The 27,675-nt window shown below is 45.8% G+C and overlaps 1 protein-coding gene across 5 annotated transcripts; it reads right to left on the bottom strand.

Moving 5' to 3' along the window:
* Positions 1–2,222: 2,222 nt before the first annotated feature.
* LSM14B (LSM family member 14B) lies at positions 2,223–21,199 on the bottom strand. 5 transcript variants are annotated; one of them, XM_054979981.1, is made up of 10 exons: positions 20,752–21,199; positions 14,713–14,876; positions 12,170–12,305; positions 11,010–11,126; positions 6,332–6,499; positions 6,141–6,218; positions 5,447–5,608; positions 5,180–5,333; positions 4,081–4,261; positions 2,223–3,436 (listed from the first exon to the last, which is right to left on the bottom strand). In XM_054979981.1, the coding sequence occupies exons 1-9, from the start codon at positions 20,870–20,872 to the stop codon at positions 4,090–4,092; spliced, it is 1,272 nt and encodes a 423-aa protein (XP_054835956.1). In that variant the 5' UTR covers positions 20,873–21,199; the 3' UTR covers positions 2,223–3,436; positions 4,081–4,089. The 5 variants fall into 5 exon arrangements, with proteins under 5 accessions (XP_054835956.1, XP_054835957.1, XP_054835958.1 ...); XM_054979982.1 differs by having other exon boundaries at positions 4,081–4,255; XM_054979983.1 differs by lacking the exon at positions 6,141–6,218.
* Positions 21,200–27,675: the final 6,476 nt, after the last annotated feature.

The following is a 27,675-nucleotide window of genomic DNA, read 5'->3' as shown; positions in this document are numbered from 1 at the left end:
ACTCACACTGTAAGGCAGCGATGGGGTGACGGCTGAGCCTTGTAGGCTGGGTAGAGATTGGAGGGGGGCCATTAAACAGCAAAACCTCCTGTCTCGCCAAAATTTTAAAGATGGAGATGGTTTAAAATGGGGGCAAGAAATACCTTTGGGGATTATTTCTGGTTTTTTGAAATTTAAAGGTAAAGGTAGTCCCCTGTGCAAGCACCGAGTCATTACTGACCCGTGGGGAACGTTGAATCATGACGTTTTCTTGGCAGACTTACGGGGTGGTTTGCCATTGCCTTCCCCAGTCATCTACACTTTACCCCCAGGAAACTGGGTACTCGTTTTACCAACATCAGGATGGAAGGCTGAATCAACCTTGAGGCGGCTACCTGAACCCAGCTTCTGCCAGGATCGAACCCAGGCCGTGAGCAGAGCTTGGGCTGCAGTACTGCAGCTTACCACTCCTTTCCCAAATACTTGAAAATGCTTAAACTTTAGATAAACAAATATTTGACTTCATCTAAATCACTAAAAAGTCCAATACTGGCAATATTAGGGTACTGTTACACATTATCTGTTTTGACAGTATTTATATAAAGGCTGGAGGAACTAGAAAAACAGCCCTGGCTTTTGGAATTTTATAATTTCATTTACCTTTACCAGCTTCAGTAAGGCAGGAAAAGAAATCCTACAAAGCCAGAAGATTGGAATGTACTGACAAATTATGCAACTGAGTACATGAGCTAAATCCATCAGTTTACTTTAATAGCAAGTTTTTTTTTTAATCCTAAGACTGAAGGACGACAGACCTAGGACACAGTTGATGGTTAAAGCAGCTTTGATGTGATGGCTTTGCCCAGGAACTCAAGGGATAAGAACTACTTTATACCCTTCACCATTTCACAAGACTATAGGGCCCATAAATCATTAGGTGATAGCATCATTAGCTTGGAAACTTTAAATTAAATTATGCAGACATGTGCAATCAAAGCATTGACCTAGGAGCAAAGACAACCAGCTATCACTCTCAACTGAAAACTGGGCTGAAGTATTTTAAACCTCTTGCTCAGCTTGGTCGCTGTCCTTCAGCACCCTGATACTATTCAGCTTTCCGTATAGCCAGGCCACTCCAAGCAACAAAGGCATTTAATGGGTTCAGCGACCCAGTAGACGGACAGCATAGAGCACGTGATTGTTCCTGAATAGGTAGAATTACTGTAACAATAGTTAAAGTGCCTTTTCTCAAGTACAGTGGGGTTTGGGCTGCCTGGGAGAAAAGAAATTGTGCACTAGCTTAGACAAGGCTTTAGTCATTGAAACGCGGGTGTTTTTTTAATGCAGGATGCATTGCACTATTTGTGCACTTTTTTATTCATGTGCACAGAAGGCTGAGTAGTGAGGAAGTTGTTTAATAGGCTTGTTAAGAATGAAGCCAAGTACAGACTGACCCCTGCCTGCTCTCTCCTCTCCCCCCAAATCACTTCACTAGCAGAAGCACGTACACTGCCTCTAGTTTTTTTTTAAACCAACTTTTCCCAGCCTCCCCTTTACAACAGTAGCTTGGAAGACACAAGCTCCTAATAATTCAAGAACAGTATTGACTAGACCCCAAAATCATTACAGAAGTTGTTCAGGCGACCGACGGCATCAAAGATGCCAATTTCCAAACTAGAGTCCACAAGTCTTTTACCAACACACCCATACCCAGAGGGGAAAGACTTCATTGGAACATGATCACAGCTACGGCTGAGGGCTGCTTAGTGGTTCCGAGCTTTCAGGACACAGGACACAGTCCCGATAGCCAGAGTATGACGCTTCAGCCTCCCCACACCATAGGGAAGCTCACAGGGTGATCTTGGGCTAGTTGTTCAGCCTAATGTACTTGACTTTTCATCGTTCTGAGGATGAAATGGGAGAGGGGGACCATGTACGCTGTGCTGAGCGCTTTAACAAACGGCATAAATCAAAATGTGTCAAGTCAAAATGGTAAACAAGAGGGTTCCTCCAGAAGAATAGGGTCTAAAAACTTTAACCTGAATTGAGCTGTGTAGTCATATGCCAAACCATCAGTTCCTCCAACACTCATTCCTGCTTTCTTCCTTGAGGAATTCAAGTCGTAAGACATTAAGGGGGTACTTTCAAGTAGCAAGAATGTCACCGCATTTCAAAGATGCAAGTCTCGGAGAGAACGAGATTTAACTTTCAAACATTTGTGAGTCAGAGACAAGAAGATGGGAAAGCTTTGAACATTGACATTTTTATTTAGAATGACTCCAGGAACAGCCCCACCACAATATTTCAATCCTTAGTGATGTGGGCCTACAAAATGAACTACTTTTACAGAAACTTAGTAACGGGGAGGGGGTATGGGATCAACTAGAGAAGCCTTTCAACAAAACGCCCCTAAAGCTAATAAAGGACACGTGCCTACCGCTAAAGGCTTAGCTCACTTTCATGCAAAAGTTTATAAATCCCTGCACACACCCTTCAAGCACCCCCTCCACAACCATTAAAAAAACCCAAAAGAAATTCAACTATTTACAGTTTGAGGAGGGCAGTAGAAAGACTGAGCATACTGGTTTACCATCTCATTTATGCTACCCCAGCATAAAATATACATCATCTCACATCTGTTACCTCAGGAGAGGGAACCCCAAGGCAAAAGGGGGCGGTGGTAAATATTTCCTTCTTAAAGTGTTAACTGTACGAGCATACCCTAACTTCAACCTTCCCCATAAAAAGAAGGCTGTTTTAGTGCTTTTAACTCAAAAGCGATCAGAGAATAACTTTCTACCACAGGCCATTCTGAAGTTTTCCAACAGTGTTCCTTTCGAGGGGTGACCAGCACTCCAAGTGAGTTTATCATCAAAGCTCCTCGGAGAAGTCCCACTTCAAGCCGTGAACCCAGAATTAGATACATGATCAGCAACTTCCCCATCACCCCACTATTCACAACTCTTTCTGCACCAGAATCTGTTTCTAGACACCAAAGTAATATGCTTGAACCAGAGCGGAGTAGAGCAGAGAGAATGGAAGGAGATCTGCAAGATTTTGGTTCCTCAGAACAAAAACACACACTCAAAAAAAAAAAGAACAACAACACAAAACCTTGGAGATGCTGGTTTCAAGTGAGCTTTGGTTCTTTTTGAAGAACTGAGGATTCTTCCTTCCGAAGACAGAACGATGGTTATGGTTCGATTACAGCAGCCTTTGGAACCTCAAAGCAGCACATCTAAGTTCCTTGCACTTCTTAAAAAATGAAAAAAGAAAAAAAAATCCTTGAAGAGCTGGTTATTCCGTACTCTTTCGAGACACTCTCGGGCTCCAATCCATTTCTGACACACAAACAGCTGTGCCTTCAGAGTATAAGCATACAAACATAATGTTCCGTTCATCCCACGTTGTTCCCTCCTTCCTATGTACACATCTTCTCTGCAGTCTACATGAGAACCTAGAGAAAAACACACACGCAAGTTTTACACGCACAGGAGCATCCCCTTTGCTGGCTACTCCTCAGACTCGATCTCTAGTACCAAGCTGGACATTCACAACAGCTGGAAAAGTCACTATCCAGAACCAGCTGAAAGAGTCTGAAATGGATCTCTTCTTTATGTGCCACCAGAGGTCCCTGAAGGCAGAACAGAATATAAGGACATGAAGGGGAAACACCCTGGCACCCTGTCCTGCTGTAGCACAGTGGTTAAGTGGTTCAGCTGCAAATCAGCACTCTACTGGTTCAAATCCCACGACTGCCATGAGCTCAGCCTTGGGTAAGCAACTCCTCTCAGCCCCAGCTCCCCAGCTGTATTGTGGGGATAACAACACTAACTTGTTCACCGCTCTGGGTGAGGCACTAATCTGTCTAGAAGAGAGGTATATAAGTGCTGTTGTTATTATTCATTTGCATGTCAGAATGCAGAACCCACCTACAAACATATTTCACTAATTTTTACAGAAACGAGCTGAAGTGAACTGGCCTGCCAGGTTAAGAATATTTAAAAAGCCAAAAGTGCTCAACTAGGGAATCCCTAATAAAATGAACATTCATAGACTACTCAGGGGATTGGAAGAGTATGTAATCATTTCACTGCTTGCCTGAAAGGTTCACACCCTTCCTGTGCCCACTCTAGGAGCCGCCTGAGTTCGCCGCACGGCACCAGTTCCCCGTCCACCGCGAAACCCCCCTCGAAAGCTACGGCCACGAAGAAACCGGCCAGACACGCCAAATGTCTCTGTGTTCAGCTTCCGTTCTTCGGCCCATGTTGTACGCCTGGAACTAAACAATGAGAGATCAGAAATGCTGCCATGGATGTATTGCCTCCCAAATCTGTGTTGTAAACCTCTGTCCTGGAGGAGAGAAAGCTGCTGTACTCTAGCTCTCAAGCAGGGCCTGAATGCAGCATGCCTTCCTTACCAGCCATCTCAGCTTCTGATACCGATTAGTTTTGGACTAGGATCCGGGGGGGGGGGGGGGTGAGACAGACGGACGGACGACCCAGGCTTGATTCCCCCCTCTGCCACAGAAGCTTCCTAGTTGGCCAGTCACACACACAACCTATCCTATCTCACAGGGTTGTTGTGAGGATAAAGTGGAGAACACAATATAAGCGGCTTTGTGTCCCCCACAGGGGAGAAAGGCAGGGTATAAAAGAAGGAATAAATAATGTAGGCTGCTCTGACGCCTATCGGAAAAGTTAATCATTTTAAAGCTACAAGTATTAAAGCATATCTTGGGTCCTGATTTTTTTCCTAATGGGCCTGCTTTAGATTTTTCAAACAAGGGCTCTGAGAAAGCGCAATGGCTAAGGGGGTAAAATATTGCCGCTACCTCTACACAACTTACAATCCAATTGAAAACGCTTGGTCTGTACGAGTATGGCAGTTTTTGTCAGGAGCTGTACGAGAAGCAAGAACCATGTAAGACAAAAGGGCCGATTGCAGATCGGACATCTCCACCAGCAGCCTCTATGGAGGACCAGGGAAGACATTCAGTTTTCTAAAGAATGGTTAACTCGTTTCATCTGTTGTATAAGGCACAAGACACTTATAATGCCATTCCAATGACGGTTTAAAGAACCATTCGTACATCTGCCTAAAGAACTGGGGAGGGCAGGTTCCAGCCGTTCTTAAAGCTCAGTGCTTAAAAATAAAGGCAAACCATCATGACCAAGGCCAGGATTCAAGGTCAAGTCACCTGGATTTCAGTTCGGATGAGATGTTGTCGAAGAACGACTTTGACTTGTCGTAATAGCAGTTGGGTCCCAGGAGGTCTTCATCTGCATTGCCATCACAGTTCTCGGCAGCCACAGCAGGCTCCCCCTTCTCTTCGCCCGTCTCAACTTTGTCATCTGAAAATGGAGGAGGAAAGCAGTTACACTTTTGCAACTGGACACTTGTTTCATCCACTCCGGAAAGTCCGAACTGGTGTCGACATTACAAGATGTAAAACAGAGCTACAGACCTTTAAAGTTAAGTTTCTTCTTGAATTCCTTATCCAGCTCCTCCCGGTTGAATTGTGCGTTTGCACTCTCAAAGTCAAAGTCACCTTCAAACTTGATTGTGTTCTCTTTCACGGTAGCTGGTCGGTTTTGTCCCCTGGAACGATTCCTGGTTCTCCTATTCCCTGAAAAGGAAAAAAAGTTAAACACTCAAGTTAACAGAAGGGTTATGTGGCACTAAGCAAGTCAAGACTGAACTCAGAGAATTCCTTGCATCTGGCAAGATAACTATGCCCCTCTTAAAAGTCGTTTGGCTTCCACTGCAGAAGTAATCTTAGCAAGCTCTCTACTCTCACCTCTGAAACTCGTGTAGTTGAACTTGCACATCCCACAAAGTTTTTAAAAGAGTTAATTTGAACAGTCATTCCCTTGAAATCCACTGGAAAAAAAAGCTGTAACATATCCTCATGCCAAAGCTGCACTATACAGACCTCATGGATTTATGGATTGTTACAAACTACTTTCACAGTTACCCATCAACTTGCATTTCTAAACGCAGCGCAACTAGTCACATCTCTTTTTGTTCTAGTCCTTGGTATAACCAGGACTGGTGGACCCATAATCAAAGCTCTTCTGCTCAACCTCTTCTACTCCAGAAGCAACATATGGGAAGGGAGTTCTGTAAATTCTCCACATTTAACAGTCAGGTTAACATACCTGATCTTCTCCTCTGGGGCCTTCTATTCTCATCATTCACCTGCCCTTGTGTTTGTACTGGTGCTGGCTCAACTGTATCTAAGGCAGAACGGGAAAGTCTGTTCACTCAACAATGTAACCACTGTGCTGAAAAGGTAACAGTAGAGAGCAATTACAAGCGGGGAAAAGGTTTTCTAAAGCGAGTTCTGTACCAGTTGTCTTGTTCATTTGTGGAATTGGCCGTGCGTTGCGCTGGATGGCTGGGGTGACTTTGATCGGAGGAGCCTTTTTGGGATTCAAGTTGTCAACAGGACCTGTCTGAACAGCTTGCTCCACCATCGGACTTTTACGCACTGAATGAACAGATGAAAAAGCAGCGCCTGGAGGGAAAACCAAGAAGTGTCAAAAGCTAGTCCAACCCAGATTTGGTTCTTAATGCCTATCAGGTTCACAAGCTTTTGGGTTCCCCCCGCCCAAGTCATGCCTTCAGACAGAAAGCTTTCCAGGAAAATGGATAGGAAAATATTTTCTAGGAGTCTGAGACATCTGAAGAATGAGTAAATTTGGTCTTACTGCCGTTCACAGAACAAGATCAATCATCCTTAAATATCAAAAATCTATTGGCAAGATCTTGATTTGTCAGATGTGTGAACAAAAGCACCACATGCACACGTATTTCTAGGTGCATGCATGATCTGCTTTTGTTAAAGTACAACAGTAGCCTAAGCTACCATTACAGGCATTCATGTTGGCACTCCAGTTAGAGACACGAAGGCCACACACACACCCACACCAAGAAATTCTCAATTTCTCCTGTATGAAAAATGCTGAGAAGCACTAAAGAACTCCAATGAAATAGTCTTAATGAGGCTTTACTCACTCAATTTGTAACATGAAGACTTATTTAAGACACTCTACAGCATTAATGATTAACTCCTGTGCATACTATACACAGACACAATATTTAACAGCTTTGGTTGAATGTGACCAACTGTCCAGTTACACTTCGAAAGCATTCAGTGTTTTATCCACTAAAGCTGAACTATGTCTGAGACCATTGCAAATACCACTTTTTGCTTACAATAAATCGTGTTTATCATCTTTGGCTTTTATTTTTTTTCTCTTCTTCCTTTGGCAAAAACTAAGATACATATGCAAAGGCAGCATATGGTGCCACAGTATACAGCTCACTCTGTAGAATTGGGCATATTTGAAATTTGCATGTAGAAAACTTAAAGACATTTGTACTTCTAAAGTTCTATAAATATGTCAAATGATATAATTCCATATGTTGTTATAAATGATGCATTTTATGTTGATAGTAGTAGTTTAAGCTTGAAAAAAATGTGTGTGTGTGTGTGTATGTATATATATAGATTTCCCCCCTAACATTTGTTTTTGCTAGAAAACTGTTTCCATGGCTTCAAAGTTTCCAGAAATGTTGTATCTTTACCTCCAGCTTGGAATCTTTCCTTATGTCCTGCCATGTAATATTCTTGGGAGCTGCAAGTTTGTGAAGGGGCTAAGGATCCGAGGACCCTTTTGATCCTTAAAGAACTATTTGCAGAATTTGGGGGCAAATCATGAGCTAAAGCTGCTTTTAAGTACCCATGTGCTTTTCCATCAATCACTCCTCTTCTGCTTTTCCACAGATGCCAGTCTAGTGCAAGTCCTGACGGATTCTGACCCCTCGAAGTTTTAGTTATATTAATAATTAAGTGGATTCCTAGCCATACCACCTATTCAAAACAGTAGCGACTTATCATCCATAGTAAAACAAGTGCACCCATGCTCACAGCAGCCCACTTAGCGTTCTACGATTCATGACCTTCTCATTTATTTTGTGCCTCAGATTTGCTCTACACACACACGCGCATGCAGGAGTATGCCGATATTGACAAAGCACACAAACGAAGCTGCTTAAAGGAAAAACACAACAACAAATAATGGCACGGGACCTTTCCTTGCACAAAATATAGACAGCCCTGATCAACGTGTCTATTTAGGAGATCTAAAGCATTCTCACTTCCCTCTCTCCCAATATTAGGCAACACTGACTGAAAACAGATTGACGAGCACATTGCCACAAGGTGCCATCCGCCACAGGTAGCTTTATGCATACTGAGGATACGTTTTCACTATGCACATCTGGAACTGTCGGCAGGACTAGTGCCGAAATCTTCTCTGGCGATCATTATTCTTATTCTGGCCACTCAACTGTGACTTTGCTACTTTCTACTGCATTCTATCTAGCAGTTAAATGGCTTGGCGCTTTAGCACCTTTAAAAGCCTTCGTTTTGGAAGTTGAACACTACAAATAAGCCAAGCACACCGTTTCTGTAACTGTTTCCAATGCAGAGTGCACAGCCTTGTCACGCATATCCGTGAAATAAATTCTCCCTTCAGTCCACAGAGTTCAAGCTGAAGACAGCGGCATGAAGTCTAGTTTACAGTTTTCAGTAAGTGGTACAATGTCTTTTTATAGTTGTTTCGCAGATGAAATATGCTGAGTAGATTGCATTCTATCGTGCATTGCTTCAGTGAGTTTGTGATGCAGGTACCTTGGTGTATTCATATAAGCTTACTGCAGCTGGCAGGACTTAAACATGAACCAAGATTTCTCCTGAACTGTCATAGCTCCCGTATTGACTTGCACAAGTTAATGCCAGGTAAAGGAACCAAGGCGGTTTTAACATACTGGGTTGGATCCATCAGTGGAAGTGCGCTTTCCCCACTCTTCTACTACAGCTGGGTGACCTTGGGTCAGTCGCAGCATCTCAGAGCTCTCTCACCCCACCCACCTCACAGGGTGATTGTTGTGGGGATAATAATAACACGTTCTAAACAGCTCTGAGTGGGTGTTAAGTTGTCCTGAAGGGTGGTATATGAATTGAATCATCATCATCAGTCGCAGGGGAAAAATCTCTTCCTTCCTTCCAGTGCAGACTCCCACACGGTCTTTGGTGTTGTTTCTTTAGGTCTCCTGATTCCCAAGGACAGCAGAAAAGGTGTTCCACATGGATCAAACCCAACACAGTCAAAGTCTTACTCCGGTAGCAATTTGGAGGAATCTACTTGTGTCCTTCACAACTTACCTTTTGTGTGTGGCAATATATTATACAAGCAGTTACATTTACCTCTGAATACTTGCTGCAATACTTACAGAAGCCTTTCCAATATAAATTGAAGGCCTAGAAAATAACTGGGAAAAATCTGGAAACCGTTTTCCTCTCAGGGGAATTAGAAATTTTAGAAAGCACCAAAAAATCAGAAGTGACATATTTCTCTTTCCGGACAAGTGGAATGTTTTACTCACTTAAATCTGTAATATGATCATGTGTCAAAAATATATCATTAGAAAATGGTAACTTATGTCATGTATGTCTACAGTACACATTTTAAAGACTGTTTGTGTAAAGGAGACTAATATTGTCTACAAGTAATTTGCTGTTGATGTGTACCACCATATGCTCCTGAAGAATTTAATCCAACGTCCCAATCTGCTGCTATTCCTAATAGGACTGAGATGTTCCAAGTGTGCCTCCTTTTCTTTACTACAAAATTTGTGTACATGTTCTAAAATACCTCAGGATACAGAAGTCTGCATGTTTCCAGTATAGGGTGTACTTGCAATTTTGCTTATAGAAGACATTTACAGTGCAATCCTATGGAGAGTTACTCCAGTCTAAGGCCATTGACTTCAATGGGCTTAGACTGGTGTAACTCTGCATAGGATTGCACTGTTACACTTATCCCCAATAGTATAGCTTTTTAATAACAAGTTAAATGATGTATTTTATATTAAGGTAATAAATGTTTAGATTCGGTAAGTACTGCATATATTTAAATTTTTCCCACAATCTCTACTCCCTCCCTTAAAAACTGATTTTTGCCAGAAATTTTCCGTTTATCATCTTTAAACTTAAGGTCACCTACAACAAGTGAGCCTTTAGATAAGACCTCTGATGGGAAAAGGCCAAACTTGCCAAGGACGTCCAAGCCTCTGTGCTCAAAGCAAAGCAAGCATTAATGTCTTCACAAGTCCACCTGCACAACTGAGGCAATGCAAGACAGAACTCTGACAGACTTCAGCACAAATAACAAAGCAGCGACACAAAGCATGAACATGCAGTGCCCTGGAAGGCAATTTCATCTGATACTAATATAAAGAGCCCTGCAGTCCTTATTTTTTTACCTCCTCTACTACTTTTATCCAATTTTCAACTCTGGCTGTTGGCAAACACCAGTGCTCAAGTTCCGAGTGCAGGAAATACTGCTTCAAACTTTTGCATTGGGCTTTGACACGAGGCAACTACAGGAAGTGGCATGCTCAGGTAGAGGTTTCACTCAAGACATGTTCCAGGTGTCTCATCTGGGAGACAGATTTGCCAAGGACATGAAAAAAAAAACCTGGCTGGGTCAGTTCTTAGAACAAGTCCCCAGCACGTAAGACACTTACAATGATCGTTTCACGTGTAACTTGTATCTGCTGGCAGTCACTAGTATGATCTCCTAAAGGGGGTGGGAATCTTGATGGTAACTTGTATTATGGTTTCTAGTCCTCATGGCTTTGCATGGAAGCTCTGAACCTAAAAGGGAACCTTCAGGGAAGACTCCTCCTCCACGGCTTCTCATTTCTCTCGATTTCTCCTATTGCTATGGTTTCCTCCCCTCTAATCAGCCCTGCGCAACTGTAAATCACTCTCCAGAACTCAGTCTCTTCTTCATCCCCCTGATCCAATACCTGGAGTAGAAGGTTTCAGAAAGAGAACACTGAAACAATCCTTGCCACTGTTACTCTGTTCGGGAGCAAGAGAGGGGTTAAGACAAAACGTTTTGCAAACACCATGCAGTTCTTCAAAATACTTGGAATCCTCAAGCTGCTGTTACCCTTAGAAGACAGCAGGTGTGGCTCTGATGACAAGTCAGGCTCTGAAACTGGCTGAGGAGACGAAGAAGTGCTAGGGCTGGAAGCAGCGGCTGATGCTGGAGGGCTTACCAATTTCTCTAGAGAGATAGAAGGGAGAAGACAAAGCAAAGAGGGGTACCAGTAAGACATGAGGCAGCACAGGCATCCGGATGGATCGGGGGAAGAGAGGTGTTTAAAGAGCTGCGTTTTATCTAGTTTTGAGACTGGAAAATTTGACCTGGAACAAGGAAAAGTCTTCCGTCAAATTGCTATTAGAAGAATGTTCTGCATTAGGCACTGGCTCAACAGCCAATGTCAGTGACAGACATCGTAGCAAACAAACCTAAACTGAAGAATTGAAAGGTAATGCAACGTACCCACAGAGCGATCGAATTTCTCCCCCTTTGCATGTTAATCACCAACTTAGAAATGAATAACTATCTGCAATTAGATGAAGACGTCCAGTTTGTACCACACACACCAATTTTTCTAATTCACACTAACGGTCCGAAGCTGATTACCCCATTACTCTTTCACAGCTGAAGAGGGAAGGCTGAGAAGTAGCAATGGTTTAAGGCCACACAAGGAGTTTTATGACAGAGCCGGAATTAGCACCATCATCTTGCCTCCATTCTCAAGGAAGTCTTGGCACACCTCGAGCAGCCTCTCTACAGACCGATTACTTTTTACAAGCTTCTGTTAATAAAACTTGTTTTTACTCTGTCAGCAGCTAAAGGAGATTTGCTGTGTTTAGCAAGCAAAATTAAAAACTTTATTCAGATCAAGTGCTGGCCGTCGTGAAGCCAAGCATAAACCACCAAGAAACGCTTCACGTCTTGTATACCTTGCGCCTAGTTAGCACTCATCAAGACGGCCAGACAGCGCCTGGACTTTATTGCTTCACACAGCAGATGCAGGACAGTATGACAGAATGCTCCTCAAGGAAAAAGGATAAAGGATTCCTACACTTCAAGTCAGGAAGAAGACTAGGCCAGAACCCTTCTCCGACATCCATCTGCTACACGGAGGGAAGTTTTTGTATAGAGGAACATTTGGCTTTTGACCCATGACCTGCTGCTGAAAAGATACACCCCAGATACCAGCTGTTCAGTTCAGGAAAAGCTAGGCCTGTGTTACTCACCTAGACCAAGGGAAGCGGCATACTGCTGGCTAATTAAGGAGCTGGCAGCAAGCTGGCTGTAGGGAGGCATGCCTCTGAAGGGACTGTAAGGCACATGTGGCTGGAAGGAGGATGCCGAGGCAGAGCTCAAGGAAGACTGTAAAGCAAGAAAGTGGTGGTCACTTGAGGCTTCAGGGGTTGATCTTGCCCCCACCCCACTGCACTGATTAAGCATCTGAACACACAGGATATTTAAGCAAATCCCAGTAAGTTTATTTAAAGCACTCACACCCATCAACTCTTATCAGAGAGGCTCCTAATGCAAGTGCCATCGTTCAGAGAAACACTTGCACCAACATGACACAATGAATAAGAAAGCCTTTCCATTGTAGGGCCAGCTAGGAAAGAAAAAGCCTACCTAACAGCAAGACAGGTGGTTTAAAAAAAAAGGACAGAAGCACCAACACAAGAGACCTGGGAAAAGAAGTGCTGTCTTGATGCCTAAAACTCAACAAGCTTGGTGCAGAACAAACTCTCAGATTTTTATCCTGCTCTCCCTCCCTCCTCTACTGAGGAGGGAGTTCTTCAGCTAAGGCACCACAATAGAGAACAGGTCCTCTTGGGTGCTCGCCCACATTCATACTGGGAGTGAAAACACTCATGGCCAGGCCTTCAAAATTAATCTTACTTGAACAGCAGGTTCATGTAAGACACAATGGACCTTTTAGATGTCTTCGCCCGAGACCCATTTAGAACTCTGCAGGATCCAACAGCAAATGTGCCACACAGCTAAGCAGCTGTTCCCATCAACACCTTGTGATACTGGCCATATGGGACTGATGCTACTACAGTGTGGTGCCCATGGCCAGCTGTCCAGAAGAATACTATGATCAATGGTATCAAAAGCCACTAAGAAGCCAAGAACCACCAACAGGCTCTTGGTCTCCAAGCAAAAGCTGCAAAGCCAGACCAAAATGGATCCTGTTAGCCCCATACCTACAATACAGAGTAGGATATTACATATTCCAGAAGCTACACTGGTAAGTTCAAGTCAATTGTTTCTACTGATGCTACAGTTCAGAAATCAGATTGTGACTAATCAACTGTATAGTATGTCTGTATATTTCATATATTTTTCAGCAATGAAGAACAGTATTCTTGCTATAAGGCAGTTACGTCTCTGCAGTGACTGTTGTTCATGCCACTCTTTTCCCATACATGCTGGACATGTTTGTGGCCTGATAGGGACATACACAGAGATCCAAAGATCTGCTTTAAGCACTCCAATAACCTCAAGTATATCCAGTGGAATTTTGACACAAATCCATGCCAGATCATAACCAGCTTTTGAAAGTCCTGTAAGTTTCAAAAGCACTTTGCTACATAGCAAGGGAAGAGATGACCATCTGAGAAAAACAAGCTGCAAGACTCCCTTAGGCATACATAACTAGCTGCGCCACCCATTGGATCCAAGTTATAGGTCGGCCCACCAGCCAGGCCACTGTCCAACAAGGCAAGGAAGTTTCAAAGACGCAGTATGTGGGTCCCAACAACGTCTATGTTTTAAGACTGAAGGGACAGGCAGACATTGCTGTGGGTAGTCAGCAGAAATTGGGAGGACAGAAACCATTTATCAAACCAGGGGTCATTTCGTAGAAAAAGAGCTGCAGGAACTCATTAACACAACTCATTAGCATATGCCACGCCCCTTGCCATCACTGGAAGTGTGTCATTAGCGTAACTGATTTGCATATGCCACACCCCCTGACCTCACCTATCCTGGCTGTTTTGCACCCAATCATGGCCATTCAGGGCCGAAATTGGGCCCAAAACGGCAAAAAGGGGCTGAAAATGGCTGAAAAGGGGCCCAAAACAGTCAGAATTAGGCAGCTGCTGAGCGGGAGAGTGATCCACCACCCATCAGAGGCCCAATTCTGGCTGTTTTGGGACCAATCCTGGCTGTTTTAGGACCAATCCTGGCTATTTTGGGCCCAATCCAGGCCAAAAATCAGATGGGCAGGGCTACCTGACATGTGACCTCTTTGGAGAACTACCGGAACTGTGTTCCTGCGCGTTCCCCCTCAAAATGAGCCCTGTATCAAACTATCAATTTCTTCATATCATTTAATTTAAAGACGCAAACAACTAATGTCCCCTTCTTCAAGGTTCACCCAGGATTACCAGTATGCTTTCATGTTTGCTATCAATACTGCCCCTGCCCCCAGGGTAGTTCTCTTGCTCACGCTGGACTTCTGCAGAAGGCTCTCCTGTGCCAAACAGAGCAGAGAAGGGTGTCTAGTGCTCGCAAGCAGCATGTGGATTTATGGAGCTCCAGTTCTAACTAGAGAGCTGTAAAAACCGTCTACGCTTTCTAATGAATAGTTAAGTCACCCTGGGCTAGAACTAAATCTGAGCAACGAACTACCCAACACAAACTGGACTTTTTTATCTCGAGGAATATTTAGGGGTCATTGTCATCTTGTTGGAGGTTCTCGGAGAGATACACAGAGTTCACACGGCGGGATGAAACTGCTGCTGGTGCTTGAGATGGAAAAGTCGCTTACTTGGACAATTGCAGGATCCTGAGGCAGATTATGCTGCGCTTTGGGAGGCTCACACACAGTGATATCTTTGATGTCACTGCCACGGAAGATGATGTATTCATAAACTTCTTCCCTTGGAGGAGCAGGGCGATCGGTGGGGCGATCTTCAGTTCCAAAGGAGCGCACTTAGCATGTGAAGAAAAACCAGATGTTATTACGTGACTTAACAATGTCACACGGCCTTTATGCAAGAGGCCTGGCTAGACGACCTCCAGGCTCCTTCCTGTTTCAAACACACCAGTCTCAGTTCTCATGAGCTAGCCTGCCTTTTCGAGGGACAGCTGCTCTGCGTCACTGGCCAGCCAGACCACTGCATCCTGACCGGGCCAAGCAATGACACCAAGCCCACTTGCCCCCAAGTAAATGCAATACAGGTAGCTGTTTGGCGCTTGTTCCAACAAATGCTGCAGGCTCTTTTCTCCTATCACACTGCATACCTGTGGGAAATATAGACAATGCAAAGCCATCAGTGGCTATAGTTCTCAGTGGAGAGCTCTGTCACAGCAAAGGAGAGCAGCAGCCACCAAGAAAGGCCAACTCAGGAGCACCATTGCCAGCAGAAGGGAAAGGATCTGAACCAGACCTCGATATGCTTTGCTGAAATTAAGGATCAAGTTTTGTCCACAAGTGTCTCAAACAAGTAGATTTACTGTTCCGGACAGTCGCAAGGTTGGCATGGTTACTGCGGCTTGACTTTGTTAGGGAGACTAACAGGGGGTTAAAATGGAAGTTGGCAAACACGTCAGGAAAGTAGAAAAAGGTGAGCACGAGTCTTGCACGGCAGCCACCTGCTCTTTGCCTTTTCCCCCTTACTCGGCAGCGAGTGATTCTCCATGGAGAAACTGCTGCATAAGCTGGGATTCTGCTAAGAAAAAAAGGATGTTGCAAATAGGCTGGATAACAAAAATCTTCCCATGCTATGGCTACAGGCTTGGGATGCTTAGGCCCCACGTTCTCTAGAACACATGCAGTCTTCTGACTGATATCAACACTGAAGAGTCTCCTCCCCATCAAACACGTTCTCAGATAACACTTCACTACGCTTGACAGTAGAGTGCTACCTCCAACCCCTTCTTCTAGCCTCAGTTTCCATGGGACTCTGGCCCTCCTGCCCTTAGAAGGAAGTAATCACACCCGCAAAGGCGCTGCTTAGTAAAGATTTGGATTGCAGCTGGATTTGCAGTTTGGATTGTGCGTACTGCAACAGCAGGAACACTCTTATATATCTGCCTGTGAGTGAGTGGGGTCCTCTCCCCTTCAGTCAAAGCCTCTGTCACTGTTCACACGGTCGAGAAAGGGTTTGCCTCTATGCAGAACTGAATATTCAGCGAGGGATCATTTTTGCTGCGCCAATATTTAGGGAAGTTTTGAAAAGGATAGGGAAAAACCAGAACAGTACAGTGGCTGTAATACTTCCAACTTGCCCCAAAGCATCAGTAGCCAACTTTTACTTTTTTACCCAACCTTCCCTGCTTTAAGAGCCATGAGCATCACTCATAATCTGGTTAGCCTATAGAGCTATTTGACATATTTAAGAAGTTAAGGAGCACAAATGCTTTGTTCCAACTAAACTGCAACATACCCAGTATCAGACTAAAATCACACTAAAAACTGCACCCTGCTAATGCCTTTCAGGAAGAGGGCAGCAACTGTCTCGTGCAGAAATGCTTCTTCCCAATGTTTGTGTAAAGTTTGAAATATCAGGCTACTCAAAGCAGGCAAACAGTAAGTTATGGACAGATGTTCACATCTTCCTATGTTGCAGTTCCACACTAGAGGCCCTTCCCTACAAGAATCTACTCCCTGATTAGATTAGAGGCTGGTAAATAGGCCCAGCAAATCCCTGTTCATTATACACCTTAGTTACTTTCACACTGTAGCTGAAGACAACAACAGGCTTCCTTTGCCACCATACAGCACCAGAACTTTTAGAATCCTCCCTTATGGAACTTAGCTGCTCACTCCCATTTGCTTACGAGTGAAGGGGCAGACCCTATCCTTATGGTCAAAGCCTCTGTCACTCTTCACACTGGAGAGAAAGGGTTTGCTTCTATTTATGCAGATGTTCAGGCGGGGTCAAGCAGCTTCATTCCAAGCAAGAGTTCCTCGACAGCCACCGAGGGCTCAAAACTGGTTGGGCAGAAAAATTAAAAGGCCAGAGCTCCCAAACCCCAAGTTCAGATGTCGCGCAACTTGCTGTTCCTGCATAGCAGAAACAGCTGGCCAACTTACAGTCACTGCTTCAGAAACAAGGCTATGTTGGAAACAGAACATGAGAGACTGGAGATGAACACCTGGCAGTCCTGGAACACCGAGAGCAGTTTACTCACAACTGGAGGGGCATGAGAAATTCTAGGTAAATACAACAACTCACATTTCAGCGGTGCATATCGAACAGAACAAGACAAATGTCTCAATCATACCTCATATAGGAAGCTGCTATCAGGCATGAAGAGAGCACTAGGGACCTTCTGAGGCAATAAAACCAACAGGAGGGGGGCAGGTCTGTACTGAAGCTCCCCACAAGGTAAAGCAACTAGAGAATACACACATCCATATAAATTAATTGCTGAGTGCTACAATCTCCCGTCTGTATCAGGGAGAACAAAGTAAGGTACCAAAAATAGGTGGCACGAAGCAGTTTATTTTACACTTGTTGCCTAGCTGCTGGATTTTAGTCGTTTGAAAAGCAGCACAGAGGATTTCAATGTTTCTCTATCCTTAGTCAGGAATCCTAAGACTAGCACATGTTCTGCCACCTTTTCTTAGTTAAGAGACTATGTTGTTCCATGAAGCGGGTGGAAAAAACGAAGAGTGCTTTCACAGCGTCAGACAGCTCACCATCCCCGCCCTTAGCGTGGCTGGATATGTAGCAATTAAACTCTCAGAGACACTCTGGATTCCAGCCCTCTGCAGCTAGGGTTTGCCAAGCTACTAACCACCCCTCCTGGCTTCACGCTGCCACACATCAAAAGCTGACTCATGAAAGCAGCAGGCTACAGCTGAACAGAAGCAGTTCTGCCCACTTACTAGACTCGCTTTGTTCTTCCTCCTCAGCCCAAACCCCTGGTAGGTTGCAGTCAAATCATACCTAACACCCATCCCCAAAGCCAGGGCACAACCCATCCCCTTGCAACACACTTTTGACTTTATTCTGTAACTTAAAAAAAAGAACACAGCAGGTATGCCATCTCTTTCTACTCCACCTCCAAGTTTAAAACATGAACCAAAAACACACCGAACACACCGTAAGCTCCCACATGGGTGACTTACCAGCCAGAGATAACTGATCAAGCATGCAGAGCACCTTCAGTGCTTCGTGGTGCCCCTTCCCCATTTGCAACCTTCAAAAAGAGGTGGAGCAACACTGCAGCGCACAAAGCTTAAGGGGAAAGGTAAAGCCCTCCCTGAAGTTGCACATGACCTGCAGGAATCGAGGTCACTTTCAGAGTGATCAAAGCGAAGACCCTCACAAGACTATCTAGAGCACTCCAGGCCCATTCGTTAAGCCTCATAATGGAGCTCGAGGAATACTGAATTACAGTCTAGGGCACTTATTATCGTCCCCATTAAAATGAACACAAAAATACAAGGAGCCATCCTCTTCTTGGCTTTCCAAGTAACATGGGAGAAACATGACCTACTTATGCCTCCCTTCCAAGTTTTTTTGAGACAGGAGGCTCCCCTTTGCTGCTAAACCCTCTGGCCAAAAAGGGGGCAGCTGGAGGAAGCAGGCATTCTTGTAGCCTTGGGGTCTTTTAGAGCCAGGACGAGGGGCAAAAGGCCAGAGTGCTCCCTTCTCTTACTTCAGCCATTCAACAAGGCATGGCTGATCTGGCAGCATTACGGGAAGTGAGTGCAGAACAAGGACAACGTAGATGAAGAAATGAGACAAAGCTGCACGGATCCCCCCCTTTCCCAAAATACATCTTCCACCTTTGATACCCTTTTCTAGATATCCAAGTCTGAGTGACCCTTCTCTATTGTACTGTCCTCTTTTCTCTATTGTAGTGACTGAAAAGATGCAGAAAAACACACATTCTTGTAAAAAAAGGAGTGGTAAAGGATTCCCCATGTGTTCCTACACTATCAGTACAAGAAGCTACAGTTCCAGAATCCACCTTATTTTCCTCTACAATGGAATCCCTATGGAGGGTGAAGGGGAGAAGCAAATCTTTCAGTAAAGCCATCTCTCAGAAATGCACAGCACACACCTGTATATCATTCAAGTTGTTTTTAAAAAGGGTTTCAGGAAGAGGGTTTGACCTTAAAGAAAAGCAATGACCAATTGGACCTTGACCAGAGTCTAAATTATTTTTGGATTCCATTTGCATACACTAGTTTCAAGTAGGTGTGTTGGCCTGTGGCAGAATAGCAAGATTTGAGTGCACTTAGAAACCCGCACGATTTTCAGAGTATAAGCTTTCCAGAGTCAAAGCTCCCTTCTTCTGCTACCACCATTTCTTTCTTTCAAACAATAACCCAAAGAAGGGAGCTTTGATCCTGGAAAGTTTATACTCTGAAGATCTTGTGAGTTTCTAAGGTGCCACCGGACTCAAATCCTGCTGTTTAAAACAGGGGTGTGTTTGTGTGTGTAACAGAGGAAAGGGGTCCAGAGGTCAAGAGGCACCCTGATGAACACAAGTAGTCACAAATCTCCAGGAAAGGCCATGGGGGAAAAAAGAGAGGAAAGGACCCACAGAGTCTAGAGGGGCACACCCTAATCCCACAAACATTCTACCTAGCCCCACCATTGTGATGCCTGCCTGACAGAAGAGAAAAATGCAAAAAAGAGAGCCAACATCCAATCTTTTAGTCAGTCCACATACCTCCAGATAGAAGAGACACCCCTTGGAAGACCTTCTTTCAGTGGCAAGTGGCGGGGAGGACAAAGGCTTGGGAAAGAGGATCTGGGTCTTTGCCTCCTCCTTAAATCTACCTAATTTTGTTCCCTCTTGTTGGTAGGACAGCAGGACTTGAGTCCAGGGGCACATCAGAGACCAAGGGTATGAGCTATAGTATCTGAATATTGTACAAGCTATAGTACCTGAATGCCCTGACCTGGATAGCCCAGGTGAGCCTGATCTCATCAGATCTCAGAAGCTAAGCAGAGGCTCAGCCTTGGTTAGTAATTGGATGAGAGACCTCCAGTAAAAATCAGGGCCGCAAAGGCAGCCAATGGCAAGCCACCTCTAGTTAGTCTCTTGCCATGAAAACCCCACCATAAGTCAGCTATGACTACTTGAGGGCTCTCTTCACCACCATAGTACCTGCAGAGAGATCCAGGTTCAACGGCCATAGTACCTGAATGTAGGATGTACTGTATTGTACAGATACTGAATATAGCTCTGGGTTCCATAGCACCTTAAAAACCAAGCTAGATTTCCAGGGCGCAAGCTTTGGAGACTCAAAGCTCCCTTCTTCAGGTTTTTACTCGAAAGAAAGAAAAGCTTCCTGAAGAAGGAAGCTTTGACTCTCGAAAGCTTGCACCCTGGAAATCTAGCTTGGTCTCTAAGGAGCCACTGGGCTCCAATCGTGCTCTTCGACTGCAAAGAGACACGGCGACCCGCCTCGAAGCCTCCTCCCCGGTAAGCATCTCCCTCCATGGCAGGAGCGACTTGCCGGGGAGGGGAGAGAACGGGCGGCGGCAGCGACGACGGGGGCGGCGCCCACGCCCCCCTTTCCCGGCCCAGCTGCCGTCCTCCCTGACCCCGCCCGCCCGCCCGCCCGGGAGACCCCCGAGGAAGGCGGGGGCTGCCCCGCAGAGGCGCGCCAGGGCCAGCCGGCTCGGCACCCCCTCGACAGAGTCGCCCCGCGGCCATTGTTCGAAAGAAAGAAAGAAGCCGGGGAAGGAAGGAACGGGAGCCGCAGCCATGTCTGCCTCCGCCGCCCAGGCTGGGGAGCAGCCGAGGCAGGAAGGGCCCGCCCTCCCCTCCCCAGCGCGGCCTAGCCGGGCCTGCCCCCGCCCGCCCGCCCGCCCGCAGCCCCGGCGGGCCTCACCCTTGGCGAGGGCGACGGTGGAGTTGTCGGTGTCGATGGTGTAGAGGATGCCCTCGTAGCGGATCTGCGCCTTGGAGATGAGGCTGATCTTGCTCCCGATGTACGGCGTCCCCGAGCTCATGGCGCCGCCGGGGAGGGGCGCGGCGGCGCGGAGGAGGAGGAGGGCCCCGCGGGGCAGCCGGGGAAGCGGCCGGGCGAGGCGGCGGCGGCAGCAGGCGAGGCCGGCGCTCCTCAGGGCCCGAGGGCCGCGCTCGCCGCCTGTCTCTTCGCTCGCGCGCGGAACTCTCCCCTCAGCCGAGCGCCGCCACAACCACCTCCGCAGCCGACTCGAGAAGGGAAGCCCCGCCGGCCGCTCCTTTTATAGGCCGGGAGCAGACGGCGGGGGGAGGGGACGAGGGGGAGGGAAGGCGCCGAAGGGGGCCGCGGGAGCGGAGCAGACGGGCGGAGGGGGGCGGGACCGCGCAGGCGCACGCCTCGCTCCGCGCGCGCCGCCAGACGACGCGCGTGGGAGGGGGGAGAGAGGGTCAGGGCGAGGGAAGGGCGGGGCAGGGAAGGCGGCAAGAAAACAGGGAGGGGCGGGGCCGCCGGGGAGGAGGTCGGGTGCCCGTCACGTGACGCCCGGCCTGTCAGCTCGGCCGCCGCCACGCGAAACAAACGAGCCGAGCGCCCTTCGAGGGGCGGCTGCCCGGGGTGGCCAGCCCCTGGAGCACCGGGGGCGCAGCGTGGGAACAAGGGGAGCCTGGGGGTGGGAAGGGGCCTCAGCACAGGTATCGTGCCGTATGGGGTCCACCCTCCGAAGCGGACATTTTTTCCCTATTGTCTGGAGATGGAGTTTTATAATTCCAGATTTCCAGCCCCCTCCTTGAGATTGGCAACCCTAAAAAACGAGTAAAAGCATCTCGAAGAGAAAGATTCGGGTCCAATAGAACCTGAAAGACCAACTGTATTTCAAGGGGGTGGGTTCTGACTCTCAAAAGATACCCTGGAAATGTAGTTGGTCTTTCAGGTGCTGCTGGACCCTAACCTTGCTCTTCTACTAAAACTAAAGGATCTAGAGAGAGTGCTATTTATTCTACAAACTATGGAGAAAATTTATGGATGCTGATTTTCTGCACTTCGCACCCCTGGTCTATCAAGTTAATTACAACATGCATTATTTAGCAGGTACAACATGTATTATAGCTAGCTTCCTAATTTACAATACCCCTCCCACCGACTGCCTTGATTATAAGGACTCCTTACTTTTTGCACTCCTCACATCTGAGGGAGGAAGCATACACTCTCGAAAGCTCATAACTTGGAAATCTAGTTGTTCTTTAAGGTGCTACTCGACCCAGATTTTGCTAGTTCCTCTGTGCAAACCCATGATATTTTTGCTTCTTCTGTGTTCTGATCTAACATCATCCTAAAGCGCTCATATTTTTCATTTCCTAAGACGATCAACTTGGGGAGGGTGTTGCTTTTTCATCAAGAGATGCACAGCTAAAATGATAATAGTATTGTGTTATTAGTAGAGGGCTGCAAAAAAAACTCTTCGTTTCTATTTGATCCAAAAAAAAAAAGCTGCAGTCAAGTGACCAGCAGAATTTTTTGACAATCACTATATTCTCACTGAAGACAGAATGGTGTTAAATTTGGTGCTAGACCAGTTTGAGCATGCAATAGAAAATGTCATGAATATAATAAAAACTACCGAGAGGGAAACTAGATTTGACCTTGAATGAATCAGGAGAAGTTTGATCTGGTCATTTTCATGGGAGCAGCTGAGCGTCTTCTCCTTCCATTGTGCATGCACAGGTTTCTTGGGTTTATATGGGACCTGAGGTGGCTGAACTGGAAGGGACAGATAACTGGAATGGGTGGCAATCGATTTGTATCAGAGATAGCAGATTGTGGCATAGACCTTTGCTATCAGGTGGCAATGTTCATCTCTTCACCTGTCATGTGATATCTAACAAAACTACTTCAGATGCTGGAAAGCCTGCTATGTAGATTGACATTCACTCGGACCAGCAATAAACTCCACCCACTGTATATCTTGGACCAAAACAGGTCCTATTAAGTGTGACCTACTGATCTTAGTTTGACTGCAGAGCTCAACTTAAAGACGCTGGGACAGGAAGGGTCCCTAACAGTCTCCAAGCAGTGGAAGCTTGGCCCTCTCCCAAGAAATCAAACTCTTGATGTTGGCCAGCTGCCAATTTTCCATTTGTAGATAGGACAGCAGAACAGCCAGTAATTTCACAACTCAGGTGCACTTGAAAGGCATTGGTTTTCTAGAAGGTACAGCCCAGAATAGTGCATGGGACAGAAAATCCAAATGACACCTCCCTTTCCTTTGTTGATGTAGAATATTTTGCTGCCTTTTAATTGTACTCCCAAACTGCCAGCTGAATAAGGGATGCTTCATTTTGCCGAATGGTAGAAAGCCCCATTTCCTGGTCTGTACAAACCTCTGTACAGAAACACTGGTTGTGGGTAATCCTTAGCGGGAGACGGAAAAGGGAATTGTTAACCGAATGGCTCTGTTATTAGGTCCTTATAGGATCTTTAGTATTACTGATGTGAATAATGTGCCAAACGGATGTTTATGAAGATGCTCTGAAAGGTTCTTCTTCTTAAGGAAAACGTCATCAAAGGTGAACGAGAGTAACACCTGAGGATAATGACCAATACGCTTACTGACCTCTGTGATAGCTGTTGTTGACTTATAAAAGTCTGGATAAGATCTGTGAGCACATCTGTATTCTTTTTTCTTATACATGATGCTGTCTACTGTGTAGGTTTATGAGCAGTTTTTTTTTCTTTATGCGACATCTTAGGTTGCCCCGGGTGATGCAGGTGGTGTGTGTGTTGCCATGGAGACCCATGCCTATGTCACTTGGTGTCATCATTGTTGTGGGTGTTTTCCTTCCATGTCCCAGGGGATGTTATTGTGTATGCACTGCATTTGCCTGGCTTTGTTGTGGGTGCTTCTTGCGGCAGTGGTGAAGTCTAATTTAATTCAATCCAGGGACTTTTCAAGCTTCCCTACAAATTTAGTCTAAGGGAAAACCAGGGAAGAGATGACTCTGACCCTTGTGTCCTCTGAGACGTGATTTTTCTATTCTTTATCCCGTATTTGGTTGGCATGTTATGAAAAGGAGAGCATTATGTCCTGTACCAACTGCGCCACTACCAAAAATGTAAAAGGGCTGAAACTTATTACTGATGACTCCAAACAGTTTTTGAAACAGTGTAGATTGTGTATGTTGTTTTTTTGAAAATTATTTATTTAGAATCCAGCTTTCTCATTGAGAAGCAAGGTGGCTTGCACAGTGCTAGTGAATACAATATAACCAACAGTGAGGACATTCACTGAAGCAAAATACAGTATGATACTCAGTTAGGACATTCAGTGAACAGATACAATAGGGTCTGGTACCACAAAATTTGAAAACAATGAAAGAAAGAAAAAGAAAGAAAGAAAAACAAACAAACAAACACACAAACAAAGGAACATTGTTTGTACCTGCGCAGACAATTTTCACGATACCATTCACTGAATATGAGTCAGCAGTGTGATGTGGTAGCTAAAAAAGCAAATGCAATTTTAGGCTGTATCAACAGAAGCATAGTGTCCAGATCACGAGAAGTGATGGTATCAATCTAGAATATTATGTTCAGTTATTTATTTATTTGTTTGTTTGTTTATTTATTTATTTATTGTCTGCCTTTCTCACTGAGACTCAAGGTGGATTACATAGTGTGAGATTAGTACAATCAGTATCAAAGACATTTCCATACAGTGTCAAGGGCATTTCCATAAAAATGTCATAGGATTTTACAAAGATATAGCATTAGCAAAGATCCAATACAGAGTTGAAGAATTGCTGAAACAAAACATAATCAGTTCTAGGACTGACATTAGATAACATGCAGGTAGTATATAAGTGTATATATTCAAAGCAACAGATAATATGGAAGGCAACATAATGGTGAAGTCTATGGTCCCTAATTTGGGCACCACAACTAAAGAAAGTTATAGTCAAGCTGGAGCGTGTCCAGAGGAGGGCAATGAAGACGGTGAGAGGTCTGGAGACCAAGTCCTATGAGGAAAGGTTGAAGGAGCTCAGTATGTTTAGCTTAGAGATGAGATAACTGAGAGGTGATATGATAAGGATCTTCAAGTATTTGAAGGGCTGTCATATAGAGGATGGCAAGGAGTTGTTTTCCATTGCCCAAGGTCGGGCCAGAATCAACAGGCTGAAATTAAATCAAAAGAGATTTCAGCTAAACATTAGGAAGAACTTCCTGACAGAGCGGTCCCTCAGTGCAACAGGCTTCCTTGGGAGGAGGTGGGCTCTCCTTTGGAGGTTGTTAAGCAGAGGCTAGATGGCCATCTGATAGTAATGCTGATTCTGTGAACCTAGGCAGATCATGAGAGGGAGGGCAGGATGGGTTACATCAGGGCTTAGTTCCTGTGGCCCCTTCTTACATGCCCAGGGTAATGCCAATCACCACCTTGGGGTCAGGTAGCAATTTTCCCCAGGCCAGTTCGGCTAGGGATCCTGATAGTGTTTTGCCATCTTCTGGGTATGAAGCATGGTGTGTTTGGGGAAGGGGAGGTAGTTGTGGATTTCCTGCATTGTGCAGGGGGTTGGACTAGATGACCCTGGAGATCCCTTCCAACCATATGATTCTGTGATTCTACACTAACCAGGAGCAGGGAGAAGAAGCCAGCCCAGGCCAGGCTTTTCTCTGTAGGCTGGTGGGCAGAGAGGAGGAGCGGAAGCCACAGCTCCTGCCCTCCCCCCACGTCCTCTGTGTGAGCCAGAGGGAGGGAGTAGAGGAGGAGGGAGCCGGAGCCACTACTCTCTACACTGTCAAGGTGACGGCAATATGGGCATGAGAGGAGGATCCGGAGCCTCTACCAGGCGGTGGTGAGGGAATACACTACAGCCCCCCCCCACGTGAGCCAGGCAAGTGGAGCCCGCTGTGTTGCAGCCAGGCAGGCTGGTCCGTGAGTGGTTAGCCTGCTGCAAGTGAGAGCCAAGCTACAAGTGACGCCTTGCACAGGTTGGACACTTGTCAGCTTCCCTCAAGTTTTGATGGGAAATGTAGGCGTCCTGGTTTTACAGCTTGGCTCTCCATTACAGCTGCAAGACCAGGATGCCTACATTTCCCATCAAAACTTGAGGGAAGCTGACAAGTGTCCAACCTGTGTCAGGTGTCACTTGTAGCTTGGCTCTCAAAGAAGAGATGGGATCCACCCCTACAATTCTCACAGGCCCCCTCCCCCCGCTTGTAGTGATATATTTTTATTAGACAAGTTTTTCCACAGCATATAAATTCTATGTACTATTTTGTAAGAATATCATTTGAATATCAGGTTTGGAAGTGAATTTTAACAGGGCACTAAAACCATAATTTAAAAAACATACACCCAACAAACAATTTGTCAATTTAAAATATTAAATTTGGATCATTGAGATTTTGTGCCTGTTTATTTATTTAAGATATTTCTGCGTCGCCTTTTCAGAGGATTGCTGGAGGGAGCTTACACTTAAAAACCACAATATAAAAAAGCAAGCCATTAAAAGCTGACTTTTTAAAAAAAGTGATTGGACGTAGGCGGCATAAAAACTATCCATAAAACACAAACAGACCATTAAAAAGCTAATAAAATGCCAGGGGGAAAGGATGTGTTTTGGCCTGATGCCTAAAAGCAAGAAAAGTAGGTGCTAGGTGAGCCTCAAAGGCATGGTGCCATCACAGAAAATGTCCTGTTTCTGGTCACTACCTGCTTCACCCCTGAAGACGGGGACACAGAGAGGAAGGCTTAATAGGCAGATCTTAACTGGTGGACTGGATAGTAAGGGAGGAGATGGTTATTCAGGTACCCTTGGCCCAAGTCATTTAGATCTTTACAAGTAAGAACCAGCACTCTGAATTGCACCCAAAATGTGTTTCCCACCCAAGTACTAACCAGGGTTGACCTTGCTTAGTTTCTGAGATCTGGCAGCATTGGGCTAGCCTGGATAAGGTTGCCATGTTCCAGGTGGTTCCAGGATTACAACTGATTTCCAGATGACAGATTCGTTCCCCTGGAGGGAATCCGCAGGGTGGATTCTATGGCATTATAACCTGCTGAACTTCAGCCCCTCAACAAACCTTCCCTCCCTAGGCTCTACCCCCCCAAACCTCCAGATATTTCCCAACCCAAAGGTGGCAATCCTAAGCCTAGATCTTCCTGGTCAAGGTCTGCCTATCTGTAGCTAGGGTTGCCAGGTCCCTATACCCTCTGAGCAGAAGGGGGCGGGGCTGGCACTTAATTTGTGTTGCTGAGCGTTCGTCCTGGAGCTTATGCAGCAATATCACTTCCGGAAGTGACATCATCACACTGGGCATGGGAGCGCTCCTGCGCTCTGCACAGGGCTCATTTGGCCCATTTGAGACCCAAACTGGCCCCAAACAAAGTGCAAGAATGCTCCCGCAACTGGCGCAATGAAGTCACATTCAGAAGTGATGTTGCTGTGCCCCCTGGGACTGCACACCCAACACATGTTCCCGGGGTGCCTGCCAGTGGCAGGTGACCTTGGGGGGGGTGCTATCTCCTGCTAATTGTTGGCAGATAAGTGGGCAAGAGGGCAAATACTCAGCGGGCACCTGGGAACCTTATCTGTAGCACAGCAAAATGAGATCACTCACAGAGAGGATTGCCAGGCCCCCTTACGCTCCCAGTGGAAGGGGGGACCCGGCACTTACTTCTTGAGGTCCTTGCACCAAACTGGCCAAATCAGCTCGGGGCAAAGCCTGGGAGCACTCCCGGGGGCTGTGTGATGATGTCACTCCTAGAAGTGATGTCGCTGTGCCAGGAGCACACCTTGGGAAACCTGTTTCTGCGCCTGTTCCCCAACCAGCAAGGTGAGTGGGGGGAGGGGG

This window comes from Eublepharis macularius, chromosome 5 (genome assembly GCF_028583425.1).
Source record: "Eublepharis macularius isolate TG4126 chromosome 5, MPM_Emac_v1.0, whole genome shotgun sequence".
Lineage (NCBI taxonomy): Eukaryota > Metazoa > Chordata > Lepidosauria > Squamata > Eublepharidae > Eublepharis > Eublepharis macularius.
Note: the sequence above shows the minus strand (reverse complement) of the source record. Positions and strands in the feature narration are given on the sequence as shown.

What these genes read in the sequence shown, in the direction of transcription:
- LSM14B (XM_054979981.1), bottom strand. Translation starts at nt 20,872, where the DNA reads ATGAGCTCGGGGACGCCGTACATCGGGAGCAAGATCAGCCTCATCTCC. An exon ending in ACACCTGCTGTCTTCTAAGG is followed by an intron (nt 6,500 to 11,009) that starts GTAACAGCAGCT and finishes TTTTCCCTCCAG; the next exon opens with GCGCTGCTTTTTCATCTGTT. An exon ending in GCCCCAGAGGAGAAGATCAG is followed by an intron (nt 5,609 to 6,140) that starts GTATGTTAACCT and finishes TTTCCTTTTCAG; the next exon opens with GGAATAGGAGAACCAGGAAT.